At 33.9% G+C, this 17904-nt stretch overlaps 3 protein-coding genes across 4 annotated transcripts; 1 reads left to right on the top strand and 2 right to left on the bottom strand.

The window, feature by feature from the left end:
• Positions 1–243: 243 nt before the first annotated feature.
• Positions 244–3870, bottom strand: LOC118058400 (uncharacterized). Its single transcript, XM_035071106.2, has 6 exons — positions 2831–3870; positions 2555–2704; positions 2297–2473; positions 1976–2020; positions 1319–1851; positions 244–988 (listed from the first exon to the last, which is right to left on the bottom strand). Exons 1-6 carry the CDS (start codon positions 3357–3359, stop codon positions 353–355), a joined length of 2070 nt encoding a protein of 689 aa, XP_034926997.1. The 5' UTR covers positions 3360–3870; the 3' UTR covers positions 244–352.
• A 2438-nt stretch (positions 3871–6308) lies between these two features.
• LOC118058402 (plastid-lipid-associated protein, chloroplastic) lies at positions 6309–8792 on the bottom strand. Its single transcript, XM_035071107.2, has 3 exons — positions 8194–8792; positions 7155–7350; positions 6309–6808 (listed from the first exon to the last, which is right to left on the bottom strand). The coding sequence occupies exons 1-3, from the start codon at positions 8670–8672 to the stop codon at positions 6494–6496; spliced, it is 990 nt and encodes a 329-aa protein (XP_034926998.1). The 5' UTR covers positions 8673–8792; the 3' UTR covers positions 6309–6493.
• Positions 8793–13222: 4430 nt separating this feature from the next.
• LOC118058403 (uncharacterized) lies at positions 13223–14634 on the top strand. Of its 2 annotated transcripts, XM_035071109.2 has the most exons (2): positions 13223–13617; positions 13776–14634. In XM_035071109.2, exon 2 carries the CDS (start codon positions 13824–13826, stop codon positions 14457–14459), a length of 636 nt encoding a protein of 211 aa, XP_034927000.1. In that variant the 5' UTR covers positions 13223–13617; positions 13776–13823; the 3' UTR covers positions 14460–14634. The 2 variants fall into 2 exon arrangements, with proteins under 2 accessions (XP_034927000.1, XP_034926999.1); XM_035071108.2 differs by lacking the exon at positions 13223–13617 and having other exon boundaries at positions 13634–14634.
• Positions 14635–17904: the final 3270 nt, after the last annotated feature.

Here is a 17904-nt window from a genome sequence, read left to right as displayed (position 1 = left end):
TTTCTTTTTTTTTTTTCACATGTAAAAGCAGAAAACTTCTATAGCTTTTAAACTTCGTTCAAATTATCATCTAAAAATTCTATATATCTTCACAAATTCGTGGCATGATTGTATATGTTTTATCAATCTTTTTGTTAGTTTGATGATGAAGAGTACTTGTAGTGCTGTGCAAATAGAAGTTCAGGAAGCCAAAAGGATGTAGCAGGCTAGCTAATTCCACAAATAAGAAGGTAAAATCTGGACCGAATTATGGGGAGGAATATGATATTTCCATACAATATTTCTGAAAACATTCATCAAATGGAGAAACAACAAATTCCACAAGACTTGCTACCTTGTAGCCAGAAGCTCATCAGCAACAATATTTCATACATTTGAACGAAGGTAGAGAGTCAATGAAACTCCATAGCATACCCTTCACAGTAAACCAAGCAATATTGAGATAAAGAGGGAACTGAAGCACAAGGAAGATTGTCACTGGGCAGCAAGCAACTGTGTAAATTGGAATTGCAGCCCAATGAAGTCTCTGTCTGATCATAAGCACAAGAGTTGCTGCGAAAGCAACCATCATTGCCGTAACAGCAAAAAACAGAGTAGTTAAACCCAGGACAAGCTTCAAAGGAAGAGACGTCTTGAAATCTTGTTCGTTCATGTTGGATGTCATGATGGACAGAAACACCACCACCGAAGTGAGGGCAAAGCACAATGATATTGTGTCTGAGATTGTGAAGACATGAAATGGAGTCGTGTCGATAAGCAAAGGATGGCCTGTCTTTGAGTTGGACCCTCCTGGAACTGTGTAGGCAGAGGTGAAAGCAACTGTGGCAATTAGAACTGCAATTAGCGTACAAGCCTGTGTTGTTCGCATTAGCCACTCACTCCCGTCTTTCACCAACCTTTCGTGTTCAGTGGTGAACAATTCTTGGGCTGTCTGTCCTTTCTCGTTCCGATGATTGACGAAATATGGAGGCACAATTTTCTTCACCCTCTAAATAAATTGGACAAAGGAAAACTAGAAGTTAGTTTGTTATGCAATCTGGTGTCATAAAATCTGAGGCATTCTGCCTTCAAACGGCAAATGTTTGCAACTGTTTAGCATGCCTGCTTCTAATTGATATTGCGTTTCTATTGCAGCATTTACTTGTTTGTTTTGTACGTCCCTATGAGGCCATATAAACTGCAGTCTAGGTAACTAGAAGGCAATTTAAATGGGAAGAAAAGCTACCTCAAAGCATAACGTGCCACACCGAAGGGGAAAAAAGCTATGATAGGCAGTATACATGGAAATTTTGAAACCTCAAGTGAGAGAATAAAGCACCTTAAACCACTGAATATCGGACTGCATGCGTAGGGCATCTCCTGGTCTGTCCCTATGATGAGTCTCGCCTAGGTATGCAGCTTGATGCAAAATACTGTCACCATTAAGCTTGATTCTCCTCCCAAGCCTGGGCATTAAAGCATAAGATAGAAGAAGGTCCAAAATTTCTTTCCTATGGCATCTGGCTGCAACATGAAAAATGCTTTCATCCTCCTCATTGATGTGCTCTATAGCCTGCGGATACACATCAAGAATAACTTTTATAATCTCCACGATCCCATGTCTTGTAGCTGCAATAAGAGGAGTCTCCTTGGGAGAGGTGGTTTTAATTTTCTCAGGAGGTTCCGAAGGGAACTGGTACTCTTCTTCTCTTTCTGCTTCATCTACCTTGTCGTGAGAGAGGATTTCATAGCCAGACCTCCCATGGTTTACATTCCACCATGTCAAGTCTGTTTCAGCTAATGTTTGGACAAGTTCAAGCACTCCCTTTTGCTTCTTTTTTATGCCCCACAATTTTTTAATAGCTGGAAATCCTATCAAAATATCCATGCTATATAAGAGCAACAAAGTTGAGTTGCATCCAAAATTCGCTCGAGATTATTTATACTTGCAGATCATTAATGAAAATATAACATTTGTAGAAAAGAAAATGCATACCCTTAGCCATGCACCTCAATACGCCATGGTACATCTTTGAAATTGCTGCAATTTTTCATCAAATTACATGGTTAGTCGAAGAAGATCTATGACAACTTGAAAATGGAACAAGAACCTTCTTTAAATGAAACCAGATAGAGGATCTGAAGGTGATTTATTTTCAGTTGCATGACAAGAATGAACAATCAAAAAACAAACTATAACTTGAAGAATGCCTATTTTGTAGGAGATTCACTGGAAATAAGACAGATTCTTGAGGAAGTAAAGTAAATTTATCGCACATGCCAGTATTTTCTTTCAATCTGAAGGGACAGAAAAAACCTGAACCAGCATTGTTGGATTGGTGGGAGAGAATCCTGCCATGGCCACTCTCCAAATCTTGTCCCTGACTCGAATGGAGCTTTCCACTTTCCTTGACGTCGTCGCTATCATCCAGCTCCTTGTCATCATCACTATCACCAAGCTCCTTATCATCATCACCGCCAATATCTGGAAGGCCTATTGAGAATCATGAAGTTATAACAATTTCCCAGGGCTTAGAGATACCATTGAAAACCATAACAAAAGCTGCAAACATACAAAAATAAAGAAGTCTCTGCAGCTTTCCCATGGGATATCCACTCTTGAAAGCAGATGGCATGCTAGCAAGGAGTTGAAGACATGACATGCCATTCTCATCCATCGCCACCGGAAGGTATGCATCCCATGCTGCCAATTGCGATGCTGTTTCTGCATTAATTGAAAAAACAGAAATTTAAAGCTACATGCCTTCCCTTAAAACATATAGCTGTTAATTCGAGAAGAGCATCACAAAATAATGAAAACAAAATTTCCGAGGTTAAGTGAAAGAAATACCAAAGTATTTGCCAAGGACCGCAATATGAAGAATGGAGGTTGAATCGTGTCTCCTACGATGAACACCCTTGTTCATAATTTTAGAACACAAAAACCTCACCATTTTGGTTCTGCCAAATGCAGCAGCCCTGAAGAGTGCAGTTTCTCCTCTGTTGTTCATGATTTGGAGTAGGTCGTCAGAACAATCCTCGTTTTGCTGTCCATCATTTGTTGTTCTGCAATGGAGATCTCTATCAAAATTCAACAGGATCTTGGCCATTTCCACATTGCCTGTGGCCGCTGCCTCGTGAACAGCATTATTTCCATACACATCAGTTACCTTGTAACTGAATGGTGGTGCGTTATCCAGTAAATGTTTGAGCAGTTTCTTGTCATTACTGTGGACTGCAATGTGAAGTACAGTGTCCTTGGTGACAGTCAACGGAAAACCTGCAGCTTCAGGATGTTTCTCGTAGTACCTTTTCAAGCTTTCCCAATCTTTTTTCATGGCAGCGCGATAGGGCTTTGTTATTCTTGCAACACTTCCCATCTCTTGATTGCAACCTCGCACGCACGCACACTCACAGGGAGTGACTTCAGTAGTTTAGCAGCATGTATAGCCTTCTGAAGATGACTGTTCTTTGCTTTATAGACGTAAAGTGCATCCTGATTCCGAGTTAATAGCATCTACTTTGCTTGCAGCTATCACCTAGAATCCTGATATGCCTACAGGTAATGTTTTATGCTGTGTTCCTTCTTTTCCCTTGGCTTTATTAGCATTAGCATTAACAATTGTTAACATTATTATTAATCAATTGCCATTAACAGTAAAAAGAAAGTGAAAGAGGATATGGGTTTTACTGTGTAATCCATGTTCATCCAGATTACTATTTATGGCATTGTTCACCGTGCAGTTCCCTTCCTCAGTCCCTCGAATTTTTTTTTCTTTGATTTAGCCATCCAACTTCAGTTTCTTTCGATTTGTTTCTCAATAGTCCTTTTGTTACTGTCCTTGATTTTCCCTCTCTCTTCGGATTGTGTATCATCGCGTGGCTCGTATGTCGAGGATTGTTTTCAAGAATGAATTACATGTCGATTTTACCTGAGTGAATTTTTAGTAAAAAAAACAAATTAAAAAAAAAATGGACCAAAAATTGACAACAATATAAGGATTGTGCATTATCATATATGTGAGGTGTCGATGATTGTAATGAATTGAATGAGATTTTGATTTTACATGAGTGGGTTTTAGTAATTGTTAAAAACAAAATTGAAAAAATAAAAATAAAAATCTACATCTTTTTTCCATGTTTACTATTCAAGTGGCGTGTAAATCTACACTTTAATCCCTTGATTTTCATTTTGTTTACACATGGTCCCTTTTATTTTTTGTTTAAGTCTCAATCTTTATTTGTTTTATGTCTTAGTCCCTGAAAGTTGATAGTAGAGAGAAAGTTGCTAAAAATACTTGAGGAGAGAGAGTTTTCAAATGACTAGATTTTGACCATTAATAATTTGATTTTGGTGTATATGGATTTTTCCTTGAAAGATGAACTCAATATAGATGGTTTCCACTTTTAATATGATGTAGGCGGGGAGCAAAGGCTGGTAAGAAACATAGAAAATATGGATTTGATGAGTGAAAAGATTTGCAAGTATGAACCCTAAACTTGTAGATTTATTCTAAAAAAATAAAGTTTAATAAAGTCTACATCTTAAATGAGATTTACAATTTTTTTAAATATCGTAAAAAATTGACATCTACTAGGTAATAGTATTATAAATTATAATCCTAAATCATAAAAGAAAAGAACATGATACATAAAATCCAAGAAAATCAAGGAAAATTGGCTCAAGCAAGATCTTCTAATCCTAATTTCAAGAAATTTGTGTAGCAAATGGACAAGTAAAGTTGGTCTACTATGGTACTAGATCTTGAAAATCTCTTATAAAAATTTAAGTCTTATCCAACATTTAAATAAAAAGTTATGGCTTTTTAGCTATCATGCAAGTCCGATGCGACCAGATCTTCTTTTAAACTTAATTTTATCTCAATGGCTTATACAAATATTTATTAGGTTAACTACATAATTTATTTATGGCAGCTTCATGTCTGGTTGTGACATATCTCTGTTTAACTATTCAAAACTTTTAGTTTCAACTCACTCGACTACATTACAATGATACTAGAAAAAAAAAGAAATTTGATCTCGATAATTTTTCTTTATTTAGTTTGATTTTGAGTTCTTACATCAATTATAATTTTTTTTGTTATTATAATCAGAGTTATAAAGGTTTATGAGACTGTTTTTTTTTCATATATTTTAAGATGAGAAGTCTCATCTATCCAAAAAAAAAAAAAAACAGGTGTGTCGACATGGGTTTTCATGTGGGCTAGGCATGCATGTCCATACATGTCTGACCCTTCAGTTTTTTATCTTGTGACTTTTTATAATGAGATTCTTTTTTAAATAAATTCATTTAAATGTTATTTAAGTAATTATATAATTATGCAATTATTTTCAAATAATATTAGTATTTTTATTGTAGTATTAACAATTATATACCCTAATACATTAAATATTAACTTTTGTAAATTTTATTGTTAATTTTTTATATAATATTTCTTAAGTTTATTATTGTTTTATTTTTTAATACATTCATGTAAAAATTATCAATTCATTTTTTTTATATTGTTATTAAAAACTTTGTTTTTAAGATTATGATAATTTTTTTGTTTTAAAACAACATAGTTTAAGTCAAATATATTTTTGGTTAAAACAATATGTTAACAAAGGAGAATTTATACTACCAATTATATTTTTTTTCAATAGAATTTAAATTTCTTACATTTCTGATAAAAATCTATTTAATAAATAAAAGCAATCAAAGATTCACATATAATAAAATCAAATGTTTTCATGTGAATTTATTTAACTTCCTGTTTTAATTTTTAATTAGCATTATAAATTATCAGTTTATATAATTCTTATTTTATTTTTTAAATGAAAAAAGTTTTATATGGCCAACATAGTCTTCTATTACATTAAAAAATTAATATATAATAACCATGTAAACACTATTCATATTCATATATGAATAATGATCTTTTCAGACAACTTAATTAAACATAAATATTGTAATAGCAATTATTTTTTAAAAATATATTTTAGTTGAAAATATACTTGAATAATATTTTTTTTAAAAGAAAATATAAAAACATAAAATATTTAATTTAAAACCAAAAAACATTCAAAAACACTTTCTAACATCTCCAAACAAGAGGCTATTGTACATTGTTTTCCATTATCGAACATTCACAAATAAGTAGCTTCTTTCTGTTTTCTCACTTTTATAGAAATGAAGGAAACGATCAGTCCTCGAATTCCATACAAAAGTAAATGTAGCTCCATCAGCTATCATGGTTCTTCAAGCGTAGAGGCAGCTTTACTTGAACAGAAACTTTGGGGCAAAGTACATGAAAAGTGTATAAACCCTGTTAAAATGGGGAAAGGAGCCTTGTCATATCCATTAAAACCATCTTCATCAAGTTTTCTAGTTTCAGACATATATTATTACATACATAATTTAATATCTCCTTCGCAAAGCAGCACTGTACGAAAAGGTGGAAAAACAGGGGGAAGAAAAGAAAGAAATAGGATATTTCTTCTTTTTTTGGTATGTTCAGGGTGTCAAGAGGGGACTGCCTTCCTTAATGAGCACAAATATACTGCCAGCATCACCTCTTGAGATCCGAAGGTCATCGTCAAGGTATGTGGTTAGCAACCATGATTCAGCATTCCTGTTTGGGATAGAAAACTTCAATGGTGGTTGGCTGGAAATGGTCTTTGCAACAGATGAGGCTGTATCCTGCACCGAGGAGATTATGCCTCTGAAGGGTGTGAGGTCGATCGTTTGTCCCAGAAGTTCCACATTTTCCGGCAACTCTATTGAGTCTGTCAGCTTGGGAGTCGCAATAATGCCTTCTTCAAACTTGATCTAAATCAATAGATGAATAAATTGACAACGAATGTCAGGCCAATTTTCAAAAACTAATATTTTCCAATAAAAAAGAGAACATATTGAATAGAAAATTAAAAAGATCAATTGGTTTCAAGTGTTAATTAAGTGGTAATTCTTTCACTGGTTAAAGTCTTGCTTGCAGTAAAGTCTAACGCCTAAATGTAGAAAGATAATTTTGAAACATTTAGAAGACAAAGAAGAGAGTGAAATTCTACATTGAAAAGCTCAAGAAATGATTTCATGTTGATTGATTGGTATTTCTAAAGTTTTTGCACCATTAAAATGGAGATAGGGGATGTTAGACATGTAGTACAGAACAAACCTGCACACGCTTGGGGCTTCGGACTTCAAATTTGGCATTGGTACTAATGGATGTAGTAGCCAGCGGCCCTGAGAATTGCACAGAATTCTGGACAGTTAAGTTCTCCGAGTCGATCGTCTGAGATATTTCCTCAACCTTTACCAATGGCAGTGTACCACTTGACAGCAATGGGAACAAGCCCGCAAAAGATGTGTATCTGCAGAAGCACAAGGTCTCTAAGTACATGAACAGTCACCAAATCAAAATCCAAAGAGAGACTAAAGCTAGTGGTGTTTTGTGATTCAGATCTAGTTTTGTTCGAGAAGACTAAGTACGAGATGGCATCAGTCACAGTTCATGCTGAATCGAACTCTATAATAACCATCAACAACAAAATCCATTAATTATTTTGATCATCTTTACTCGCTTTTTAGGGGTCATTGCTTGGCAAAATATATAATAGTCCACGCTTCTGTAGGACTATTAACAGGTACTGGCTTTTTTTTGCCACGGTAACTAAAGCAGAATGAAGAATCGATTATGGGCTTCCTGAATCGAAGTATATCAAGAAATATGTTTTACATTGTTTCAAAAAGAATGGCTTCTTCGTCATTATTTTTCTCTTCAATTTGTCCCCCCATACACCAGTAGCTTTAAATGCGTGCTTCATAAGGAGGTAAGGAAGGCTAGTTCTTGAGGGAACATCAAGAACTAGTTCAAGGAAGATTATCATTAATGAGAGAGAAACAATACAGTCGGCACTGCAGCGAGCATAGCTCGGGACTGCAACAAGCATGAAATACAGAACGAGCAAGAAAAGTGAAAGTAGAAACCTGGAAAACCATTATGGTGGGCCTCAAAACTAAACCTATGGTTGAAACTTGTATGGATTCAATAAGCTTTTGTATCATAATTAGATGATTAAATCTTGGTGTAGGCAGCTGCGCCCAAACCAGAATACTACATAGCAAGATGTCATCGGCTATATTCAGTAATACACACACAACAGATCCTAGTTTTATATATATATATAAATATATAAAGAAAAAGAAAAGCTTACGCAAGAATCCATTTGCCATTGAGCAGAGTCAAGGCCTCAGTGGGAGCAGGATTGGGGTTTCTGGCTTCAAGCTGAGTAATAAGCTCCACAACCTCAGCTCTAGTCTCACTGGTAGCATTCAGTCCACGATCAGTCCCATAAAAAGTATCCACCAGCTGTCCCTTCAAGCGATCAACCTCTGCCAGCTCTTTCAGCTCCTCCTCCCCCTTCTCAGCCAAAGCAACCGGAGGGCCTTCATTTTCTGGACTCCCCTCGCCCTCATCCACAGCCTTAACCAAGAAAAGATTCCTTTTCTTGGTGGGTTGCTCTCTGGTTACCAGAATTCTTGGTTTCAAGATCGAATTGTTGCTTGTTGGGTTGTTCTTGATCGAGTTTAGAGGGATAATCGAGGGTCTTGAAGAACTAAAGTGGGAGAATAGAGGTGTTTTTGAAGAGAGAGTCTTGCATGGAAATTGATTTAATTGAGAGATGGCTGCCATTTCTTTGAATTTTGGTTTCCAAGACAGAAGAGAGGTGGGTTGTGTTCTTTGAAACAGAGTATCGAAGACAGGCAACTAAACTATGATGTTGTCACCCACCCGTTGTCCTAAACTTGTAAAGATACGGACAGTTATAAATAGCTTGCACCCGTTTTCGGAATTACCATTTTATTTTATTTTATTTTGTATATTATCTCCGTTAGCTTCGTCCTGTCCCTTTAATAAATATTTCTTAAGCAACGAGATAGATATAAGAGTACTATTACAAGAGAGCATTTTTTTTATTGTAATATATTAGAGAGGTTAACGGTTGAATTATTTTTAAAGATTAAATTTTAGTTGAAATTCAATTCTTAAAATTTAAAATAGTTGTATATATAAACTTTTATTAAAATCTCTAAATAAAGATTAATCCATAATGTTCAAAGTATGTTGTTACAGATATTGAAATTATAGCAATGCCAAACTTCACTCTCTCGTGTTTTTTTATGTTATTACATATGAATTATATATTAAATAATACTTTAAAAAACGTGAAAAAGCACTCTAGCTTTTCTCATGCCGTCTATACTTATATATTATAATTATATTTATAATAATATAATAATAATAACATATACTAAAATACTAGCTGTCTTTTCTTTCTTTTTTATTGTTTTTTTTTATTTAATTTTTTTTTGCTTTTTTGCTTTTTTGTGTTTTTTGCTTTTAATAATTTTTTTTTAATTTAGTTTGTTACTGTTAATTTTTTTTTATTTAGTTATCATATTTTTATGACACAGATCCCGAGTTTAATGGATTAACCCGAAATTTTTTTTATTTTTTTCTTTTTAATTAATTTTTTTCATTTAGTTTAGTTTGTTAATGCTAAATTTCTTTCTATTTAATTATCAGACTTTCATGGCACGTATCCTAGACTTGACAAGTTAACCTGATTTGATGGTTTAACCTAGTTAACCTGTCAATTTTATTTTTTTATTTAGTTGTCAAACTTTCATGACATGAATTCCAGGTTTGACGGGTTAACCTGGGTTGAAGGGTTAATCCAGTTAATTCAGATTTTTTTTTTTTTTCTTCATTAGTTTTTTTCATTGATCTATTTAATTATCATATTTTTATGATACGACATTGCGGCCAGACCCACATCCAAGATTATTAAGTTTGATATTGCAGCTAAATTCACTTACACTCATGTATCGCTTTCTCTGCGCCTGTACTTATATTATAGCTATATTATAATAATATAATAATAATAACATAGATTAAAATACTCTGAGCTTGTACTTTTCTTTCTTTTTTGTTTTTGTTTTTTTTTGTTTTTATTTAATTTGTTTTTTGCTTTTTTCTTTTAATAATTTTTTTTAAATTTAGTTTGTTAATATTAATTTTTTTTATTTAGTTATCAGATTTTCATAACACGGATCCTGAGTTTGAAGGGTTAACTCGGAATTTTTTTTCTTTACTTTTTAATTAATTTTTTTCATTTAATTTAGTTTACTAATGTTAAATTTCTTTCTATTTAATTATCAAACTTTCATGACAAATATCTCAGGCTTGACGGCTTAACCTGGTTTAACGGTTTAACCTAGTTAACCTGTCGATTTTTTTTCTATTTAGTTATCAAACTTTCATGACGCGAATCCCAGGTTTGATAGGTTAACCTAGGTTGAAGGGTTAGCTCAATCAATTCAGATTTTTTTTTCCTTATTCTTCATTAGTTTTTTTTTTCTTATTGGTTTTTTTATTAATCTATTTAATTATCACACTTTTATAACATGACCTTGCAACCAGACCCACATCCAAGACTATTAGATTTTGTGTTGCAGCCAAACTTATTTAAACTTAGGTTATGCAAATTTAATATTTATTATTAATATTATAAATATTATTTTTGGGTTAGGCGTTACAGTTAAACTCAGGACTCTTGAATATAACTTTATAAAAAAATCTAATATTTTTAGATATTTTTTTTTATTTTATCTATGTAAAATAATTTAATCCTCAACCTTGCGCGAGTTATGTATCCAGTGTCTGTGTGTATGATGTGACTGAGATTATGTTCATGAAAATTTGATTTATAAAACTGAATGAGAAACATTTAATTATTAAGATTAAATAAAGAAGATAATACACATACTTTTAAGATAAGTTAAGAAGAATAAAATAAAAAAAGGGGGGGTAGCTGCCGAAGTCAGTCGGTAGTGTCTTCAGCCGCAGACACGTGGAGAAACGAAGGAGAGGGAGACCATAGCTGCCAAGTCAGTCGGTAGTGTCTCCAGCTATAGACACGTGGAGAAACGAAGGAGAGGGAGACGAAGCAAGGTGCCGTGAGGCGGAGAAAATCTTGGTGTTTTTTGGAGTAGACGAAAACTCTAGAATCCTCTGTTGCTTGTCATTTATTGGTGTCAAAAATATCTTAAAATGTTTCTTCTTTTTTTTAATAATAATAAAAAAATGATATTATTTTCCAGCAATAAATGTAGTCGTGTTGAATTTGGCATCCTGGAATCGGGAAGATCACATTTTTGACATCTCTGGTTTGTTATGAATCATGAGGTTTTAGCCTTCCTCCAAAGAACACACTTGCTTCACTCCATATCATATTTTGATTTTGTAATTGAGTTATTTTTTTTAAATATTTTTTATTAAAATAATATATTTTTTTATTTTTTGAAAATTATATTTGAAATTAACACATTAATATAATTTAAAAACATTAAACACATATTAATTTGTAGCAAATAAAAAAATAATTTTTTTTTTAATTTTTTTAAAAACATAAAAATAAACAAGGTCTAAATCTCCATCTCTTTGTTTTTATGCTATAAAGTCTTCACTCGTTTTAACCTCTTTTGTTTTTTAAAAAGGGATTTTTCACTTTAAAAATATTATAAAATAATATTAATTATCATCGTATGAATATATGTAAATTTTAAATTTTAAATTTTAATATTATAAAATAATATAAATAATATATTAAAATCTCACCCAATAATTTTAGACTCTTATATCCACGTATGGAAAGATGAAATTGCAATCATCTACGTTAACCAAGAACCTGTTGTTCGTTTTTTGGACGGGGGGACAAGCCATTTTGCAGGCTATCTTGTTTGTTTGGCAATGATCCATTGTCCATCTCTACAAGGCCTTGTTTTGTTGGGCCAGGCCTTCGAAGCAAACATGGATGGGATATCAAACAATTGGAGCTGGAGAGGTATGCCCAGTACTATACACGTGGAGTCCACATAAGGCCTCATCTCTACAAGGCCTTGTTTTGTTGGGCCAGGCCTTCGAAGCAAACATGGATGGGATATCAAACAATTGGAGCCTCTCCAAAACACCATGCATTGTGAAAAGCCCCTCATTTCTCGTACGTAACTGCCCCATGGTGCAACAACAAGGAAATGCTATACCACAGATTGATAGGGCTGAAGAGGGATGCCCTGTACTATACACGTGGAGTCCACATAAGGCCTCATAGCTGGTTGAAAAAAATGGAACAATCATTGACCCAAAAATATTCCTTATATCCGGATATTTGACTCTATATTATGACTAAAAAGATAATAATAAGTCTTAAAATAAAAAAACTATAGTCTATATCCTAATCAAGGTATCCTAATCAAGCTATGTCTAAAGATTGCATATCTAAATAAGATTTTTGGTGGTGGGCTTGCACTAATTATGCAGCGATATTAGGGTTTTATATCATGGCTTAAATTCTAAATCACGGCAATTATTGACCTCGAAAAAAGAATCCCCATGCATGCTAGCTGTAATATTATGTGAAAATTCTCATATATTTTCTATTTAATTAATCATACCTTTTTTGGGAATAAACGATTAATTAAGAACGTTATCAAGTTTTGGTAGAGACATTAATGAAACTTCACATTGAAAATAAAAATTAAGACAGTACAGTTAGCACGGGATTTATGAATAATAATTATGTAGACGACGAGATTAGGTATTCCGGACGAAAGGTAGATTCCGATCCATAAAATACCCAATGAGAACTGCCATTTACCTTCCTTCCTTGACCCTCGATTCTTGCGCCAACCCCTATGGCTCTTGACTTTATTGTGGCCGGCTAACCAAAAACATATATATATATATATATATATATATATATCCGAAGAACTTCGGTTTTGTTTTTATAAATAAAGTAAAGTAGTTTCATTTTAAAAAGAAACCATTTGTAATGATATTATTCCGGAGGAGTTGAACCAATTTATTAACGACTGATCAGGCCTGTAGCCGAAGATTCTATAAGACAATCCAATAATTATGAGAAAATCACGAATGCACATAAAGAAATGAATTTGTTCATATGTCATGTAAAAAAGTAATAATTAATTTTATATATAATAAGATTAATGGGACGGCTATGGTTAATAATCATTCCTCTTTTATTATAACAATAACATCAGTATATACTAGCAAGAAAAATAAAGATAGTAAGTATTCCACCAGCGAGCAGGATTGGTGTTTAATTACAACGAAGTATATATTGCTTTCGTTACTTCTGCAAATCCAAAGTTTCTAGCGACTGATCCGGCTCTTTGTAATGAAGCGGAAAGAACTCATCTTTCCTCTTCCCAACGCCTCCTTGTCTTCCTCCTATCTTGTCCGACGTTCATCCTTCTCTCTATTCTTCAATAATTAATATCTACACACAAATCATAAATCCCATTATCTTTATCTTCCAATATCATGAATCTAATGATGGTGATGATCAGCTCCAAAATCCTACAACGGAATTTACCTTTCTTTTCAGTCACTTTCACCTCCATTATCAGCAACTGACTACTATCAAAATCCTACACGTACAGCAACATAATTTTCAACAACAAGAACCAGGCGGTGTCCATTAAATTTCTCTTCACTCTACAATAAAGTCTTCACGAGACTTCCATGCACGATTATAATTAACCCCTATTCACCTGTATGTATTCAAACACTATTCAAGCTTATTTCCTCTCTCTCTCTCGCTCTATCTATCTATCTATAGATAACACATAGTAGTAGCACTGTTGCTTTTGTTTTTTGTGTTGGGTTCTTGTTACTTGTTGAAAAATGAGTCAACTCAGTGTGTTACTGCAGGAACCAGAAAGAGAAGCAATAACAATTCTTGCATTGCTGGGTGACCATATGGACGGCGTAGATTCTTCAAGGAGAAGATCAAGAAGAATGAGTCTTAAGGAACGGCTAGGACTAAGAGGTTTGGGGTGTTGTGGGGCCACTTGGGGTTTCAGTCCCACCACCATCGTCACCAATGATGATCTTGATATTGATGAAGAACGGGAAGAGATAGAGGCTGTGGTAAACACGGGCCAGGAGGAGGTGGAGAGAGTTTCTGATCCGGGCTGTTTGGATCCGAACCCGAGTCCTAACCAGCAGCATTCTTCGGGTATGAACTTGGCTGCTGCTTTGGCCGCAGAAAGACAATTCAGGGAGGCAGGAAGTAACATCATGGAGCCCACCAGTGTCACTGATGTGGGAACCGCAAATGTTGGTTTGACGGGGACGCCGTTAAGGGTGTCGTTGATGAGGCTGTTAGAGGAGAGCACGGAAGGTGGAGGAGGAGGAAGGGTAATTACGGAGACGACGGAAGGAGGGGTGGGGAATGATACATTGTGTTGCGTGTGCATGGGGAGGAAAAAAGGAGCAGCATTTATCCCATGTGGGCACACGTTTTGCAGGGTGTGTTCGAGGGAGCTTTGGTTGAATCGAGGTAGTTGTCCCCTTTGTAACCGATCAATTCTTGAAATCCTCGACATTTTCTAGTGTTTAATTTGATGATATGATCTTTCTACCAAAAAAAGAAATTGATGATGATCACTGCCATTCTGTCCCTCATCATCATGATCATGTTGCTGATTAAGTGTGATGCTTCCTCGAGATTCATGATATATTGATCATTTTGATAATGGGGGGGGGGGAAATCAACATACAATTTGATCGTTGTAATTGCAATGTGTGGATTATAAGTGGTATAACTTAATATAATTATATACCGTGATTACATTAAATTATTTCTCCATTAATTTTGTTGATCAGTTCATGTGGGGCACTACTATTTCGCAAATCAGAAACCATCACAGAGAGTAATAAATAAATAAATAAATCTTTTCTTGCCCATTAATCACAAATGCTCTTACACTCTCTCTGTTTAGCATAGGAAATGGAACGCTGTCAAAGTTCATCGATTTGTCAAAGAATAATACGGTTTTCAAGGATTTATATATTTTGACCCAATCGAAGGCAATGATTTAGGCTGGCACCTTCAGTGACATTGGACCGCACCACCATCCTTTTCAATAGGCTTTACTTACAGTAACCCTAAGTATGGGCTTAGCTGAACCGGCTCCAAGGTGGAAAGGCCACGAAAGGGATATATGGAGAGCTTATTGGCTATCAAATAAATATACTTTTCCTTTTCCATGGAGAGATATCTATCGAGTAGGGTGAACCGGTTCGAATTTTTTTTTTTTTGAGATGAGGGGAAAAACCGTATGATTTTTCGGTTTGCAAGCTCTCAAAACATCAAAATTTAATCGGTTTTTTTTATTCGATTTTAATTTTTCTCACATTTGATGAGATCAGCTCTCATCTCGAAAAGATGTCATTAAAAGGACGACATATCACACACGTAACTCGTACGTTCTCAAGAGCTAGCACGTACATATATACGCCATATAGTGGATAAGCATTAATTAATTAGCCACGGGGATCGAGGCACTTGTGATCTCAAGCAAAAAGACGGCAAAAAACACGAAGAACAAAGTGCTGAACAAGTAAAGGGACGGGGCATCTATATATATATATATATATATATATATGGTTTTTAATAGCCATCTCTTTCTTTTTGAAGCAAAGGAACAAGAACAAAGTGTAATTGAACAAGTAAAGGGACGTCGGGGCAAAAACATGTCGAATTTCACTTGAGTCATGAGGTCTCCCTCTAATGCTAACTCGGACATTCACTGTATTGGACTCTATATGGATAGATACACGCAAATCATCTAGCTATATCCGAGTTTGTGCTGTCATCATCACTTGAGTCATCATACATCTGCATGTTTGGATGTTTATACTTTTTGCATAAAGAATATATAGTGCTTGCTATTTTCCTGTCATTTTCCAACCTTTCCGAAAACCTTCAACATATATGGATGCTTCATGCTTGATTCGAACCCCTCTCGAAACCCTTCTCTTCCATTACACATATAAACAATATGTAATTATATATTCCAAGCACCCGGTGCACCGTGCGGTAATTAATTATAGGGTTAATTAAGGGCATATATATACATACATGGTTTATTATTATTTTTAGAATGAAATTAAGATGTGCAATTATAATAATACCACATATATTGTATCAGATTATAACTTTGGATTAGAGTTAATTCTCTCTTGATTTAGACTTTTCGATTCTTGACATGTTGAATGAAATCATATGGTCCCAAATCAAAGTTAGACTATAGTAATTTTTATATATTCTTCTGATAGCCATATTAGTATTCAAATTCATAATATATACGGTATCTTTAACAAGTGGTACTCCTCAAAAACACCCATCTCATGTTCCACTACGTATAATGAGTAGTGGGCTTACTTCTTAATACTGTGGTCACATGAACTTATACCTTATTCAATTTGCAATTAACCGACTAGAAACTTCTATTAATTGAATTGTTTATTCCAATATGTTATTATAGAAGGGGTGAAATATTTGTAGCTTAGACGTCAAGGATGCCAACTACTTGGTCTAATAATGCAATTCTCTTATTGACAGCATATTTTTTTTGGGTCTGGTCATTTCAAATCTAATTTATGGTTTAAAATGGCTCAACTTAAATTACATACAAACATTTTATATATGTGGTTGGCCATCTAAAATCAACTTTCTACAAGTGATTTTTAAATAATTATCTTTTGAACAAATACATAATAGATATTTTATTTTCCCGTAAACAATCATTTAACTTTTCAAAAATCAAATTTTAAATGATTATCCTTTAATTAACATACTCAATTATGATATAAAAGAAAAACCACATGTTCAATGACAAACGATATATTTTGGTGAGTTATATTGGGAAAGGGTCCCATTTTCGTATCATTTTACATCAAAAGATCTACAATCAAATGGTTCCATGATTTGATCATGTTTGTCCCATATTCTAATTTTAGACCGTTAATCGATCGCGCAAGGGACCCCTTTCTTCTACTTTCGGTAATTGCGGGCCGCTTCATCAATCATGCCTAACTACAACAACAACATCATCATCATCATCATATTGAATTCTTGACCAGGCAAAGAGACACAAACATAAGTCATTCAATTATTGATGTTTTTTTCCCTTTTTAGCAAGGAATTGCGGTTTGGTCACAACTTGTATGGCATTTTGATGATAATGATGATGTGATCAATAAAATCTATGTCGATCCCATGTAGGAGCTAGATTGTGCAACTTCACTCGGTATCCACTTATATATTTCGGCAATATCGATCATTGGAAAATGGATATATACCAATTAATGGGGCTTTTTTTTTTTTAATGATAATTGTAGCATATATTAATTTTTATTTGAATATTCTACCCATAAGTAGAACTTGACTGGAAATAATTAATATAATCCCTACTCAATACATAAACGCTCACAGAACAATAATTTACTGATCATGCAGCCATCGTCTTAATTATGCCATATACCATGATTTATAAATGGAAGCCTTTTAGACTTCGTAAAGGGCTTCATACGCACGCAAAGAATAATATTATAACTATTAATTTCGGGAGAATTGAATGTCCAATATTGATCAAGAATTGGAATTGGAATTCAACCTTAATTTAATTATCCATTTGTCTAATCGAGAATCATTTGTTAGTTCGTTAGTTATAATGAACTAGATCCTTAAAAGATAACTCTACTCCAGTTTTATAATATATACTTTTTATAGGGTTATAAATGTTTCTGCATGGCTGCTAGCTGTTCACGTGTCATCTTCATTAGTTTCATGACATAGATAATGTTGAAGATTGAATAATATTGTCTACATCCTATATCTACCCACTTGACCCAAGCTTTTTTATATATATATATATATATAAATGCAGAAATTCACCATCAGTCATAGCCGATATATATTACGTGAAATTCTACATCCTATATCTACCCACTTCTGACTATACATACTTGGTAGGAAATGAAGGAGTAGGAG

The sequence above is a fragment of the Populus alba genome, chromosome 4 (genome assembly GCF_005239225.2).
Source record: "Populus alba chromosome 4, ASM523922v2, whole genome shotgun sequence".
Lineage (NCBI taxonomy): Eukaryota > Viridiplantae > Streptophyta > Magnoliopsida > Malpighiales > Salicaceae > Populus > Populus alba.
Note: the sequence above shows the minus strand (reverse complement) of the source record. Positions and strands in the feature narration are given on the sequence as shown.

What these genes read in the sequence shown, in the direction of transcription:
- LOC118058400 (XM_035071106.2), bottom strand. Translation starts at nt 3,359, where the DNA reads ATGGGAAGTGTTGCAAGAATAACAAAGCCCTATCGCGCTGCCATGAAA. An exon ending in GGTCCTTGGCAAATACTTTG is followed by an intron (nt 2,705 to 2,830) that starts GTATTTCTTTCA and finishes CAATTAATGCAG; the next exon opens with AAACAGCATCGCAATTGGCA. An exon ending in CCGATATTCAGTGGTTTAAG is followed by an intron (nt 989 to 1,318) that starts GTGCTTTATTCT and finishes CAATTTATTTAG; the next exon opens with AGGGTGAAGAAAATTGTGCC.
- LOC118058402 (XM_035071107.2), bottom strand. Translation starts at nt 8,672, where the DNA reads ATGGCAGCCATCTCTCAATTAAATCAATTTCCATGCAAGACTCTCTCT. An exon ending in AATGGCAAATGGATTCTTGC is followed by an intron (nt 7,351 to 8,193) that starts GTAAGCTTTTCT and finishes GTGCTTCTGCAG; the next exon opens with ATACACATCTTTTGCGGGCT. An exon ending in GAAGCCCCAAGCGTGTGCAG is followed by an intron (nt 6,809 to 7,154) that starts GTTTGTTCTGTA and finishes CTATTGATTTAG; the next exon opens with ATCAAGTTTGAAGAAGGCAT.
- LOC118058403 (XM_035071108.2), top strand. Translation starts at nt 13,749, where the DNA reads ATGAGTCAACTCAGTGTGTTACTGCAGGAACCAGAAAGAGAAGCAATA.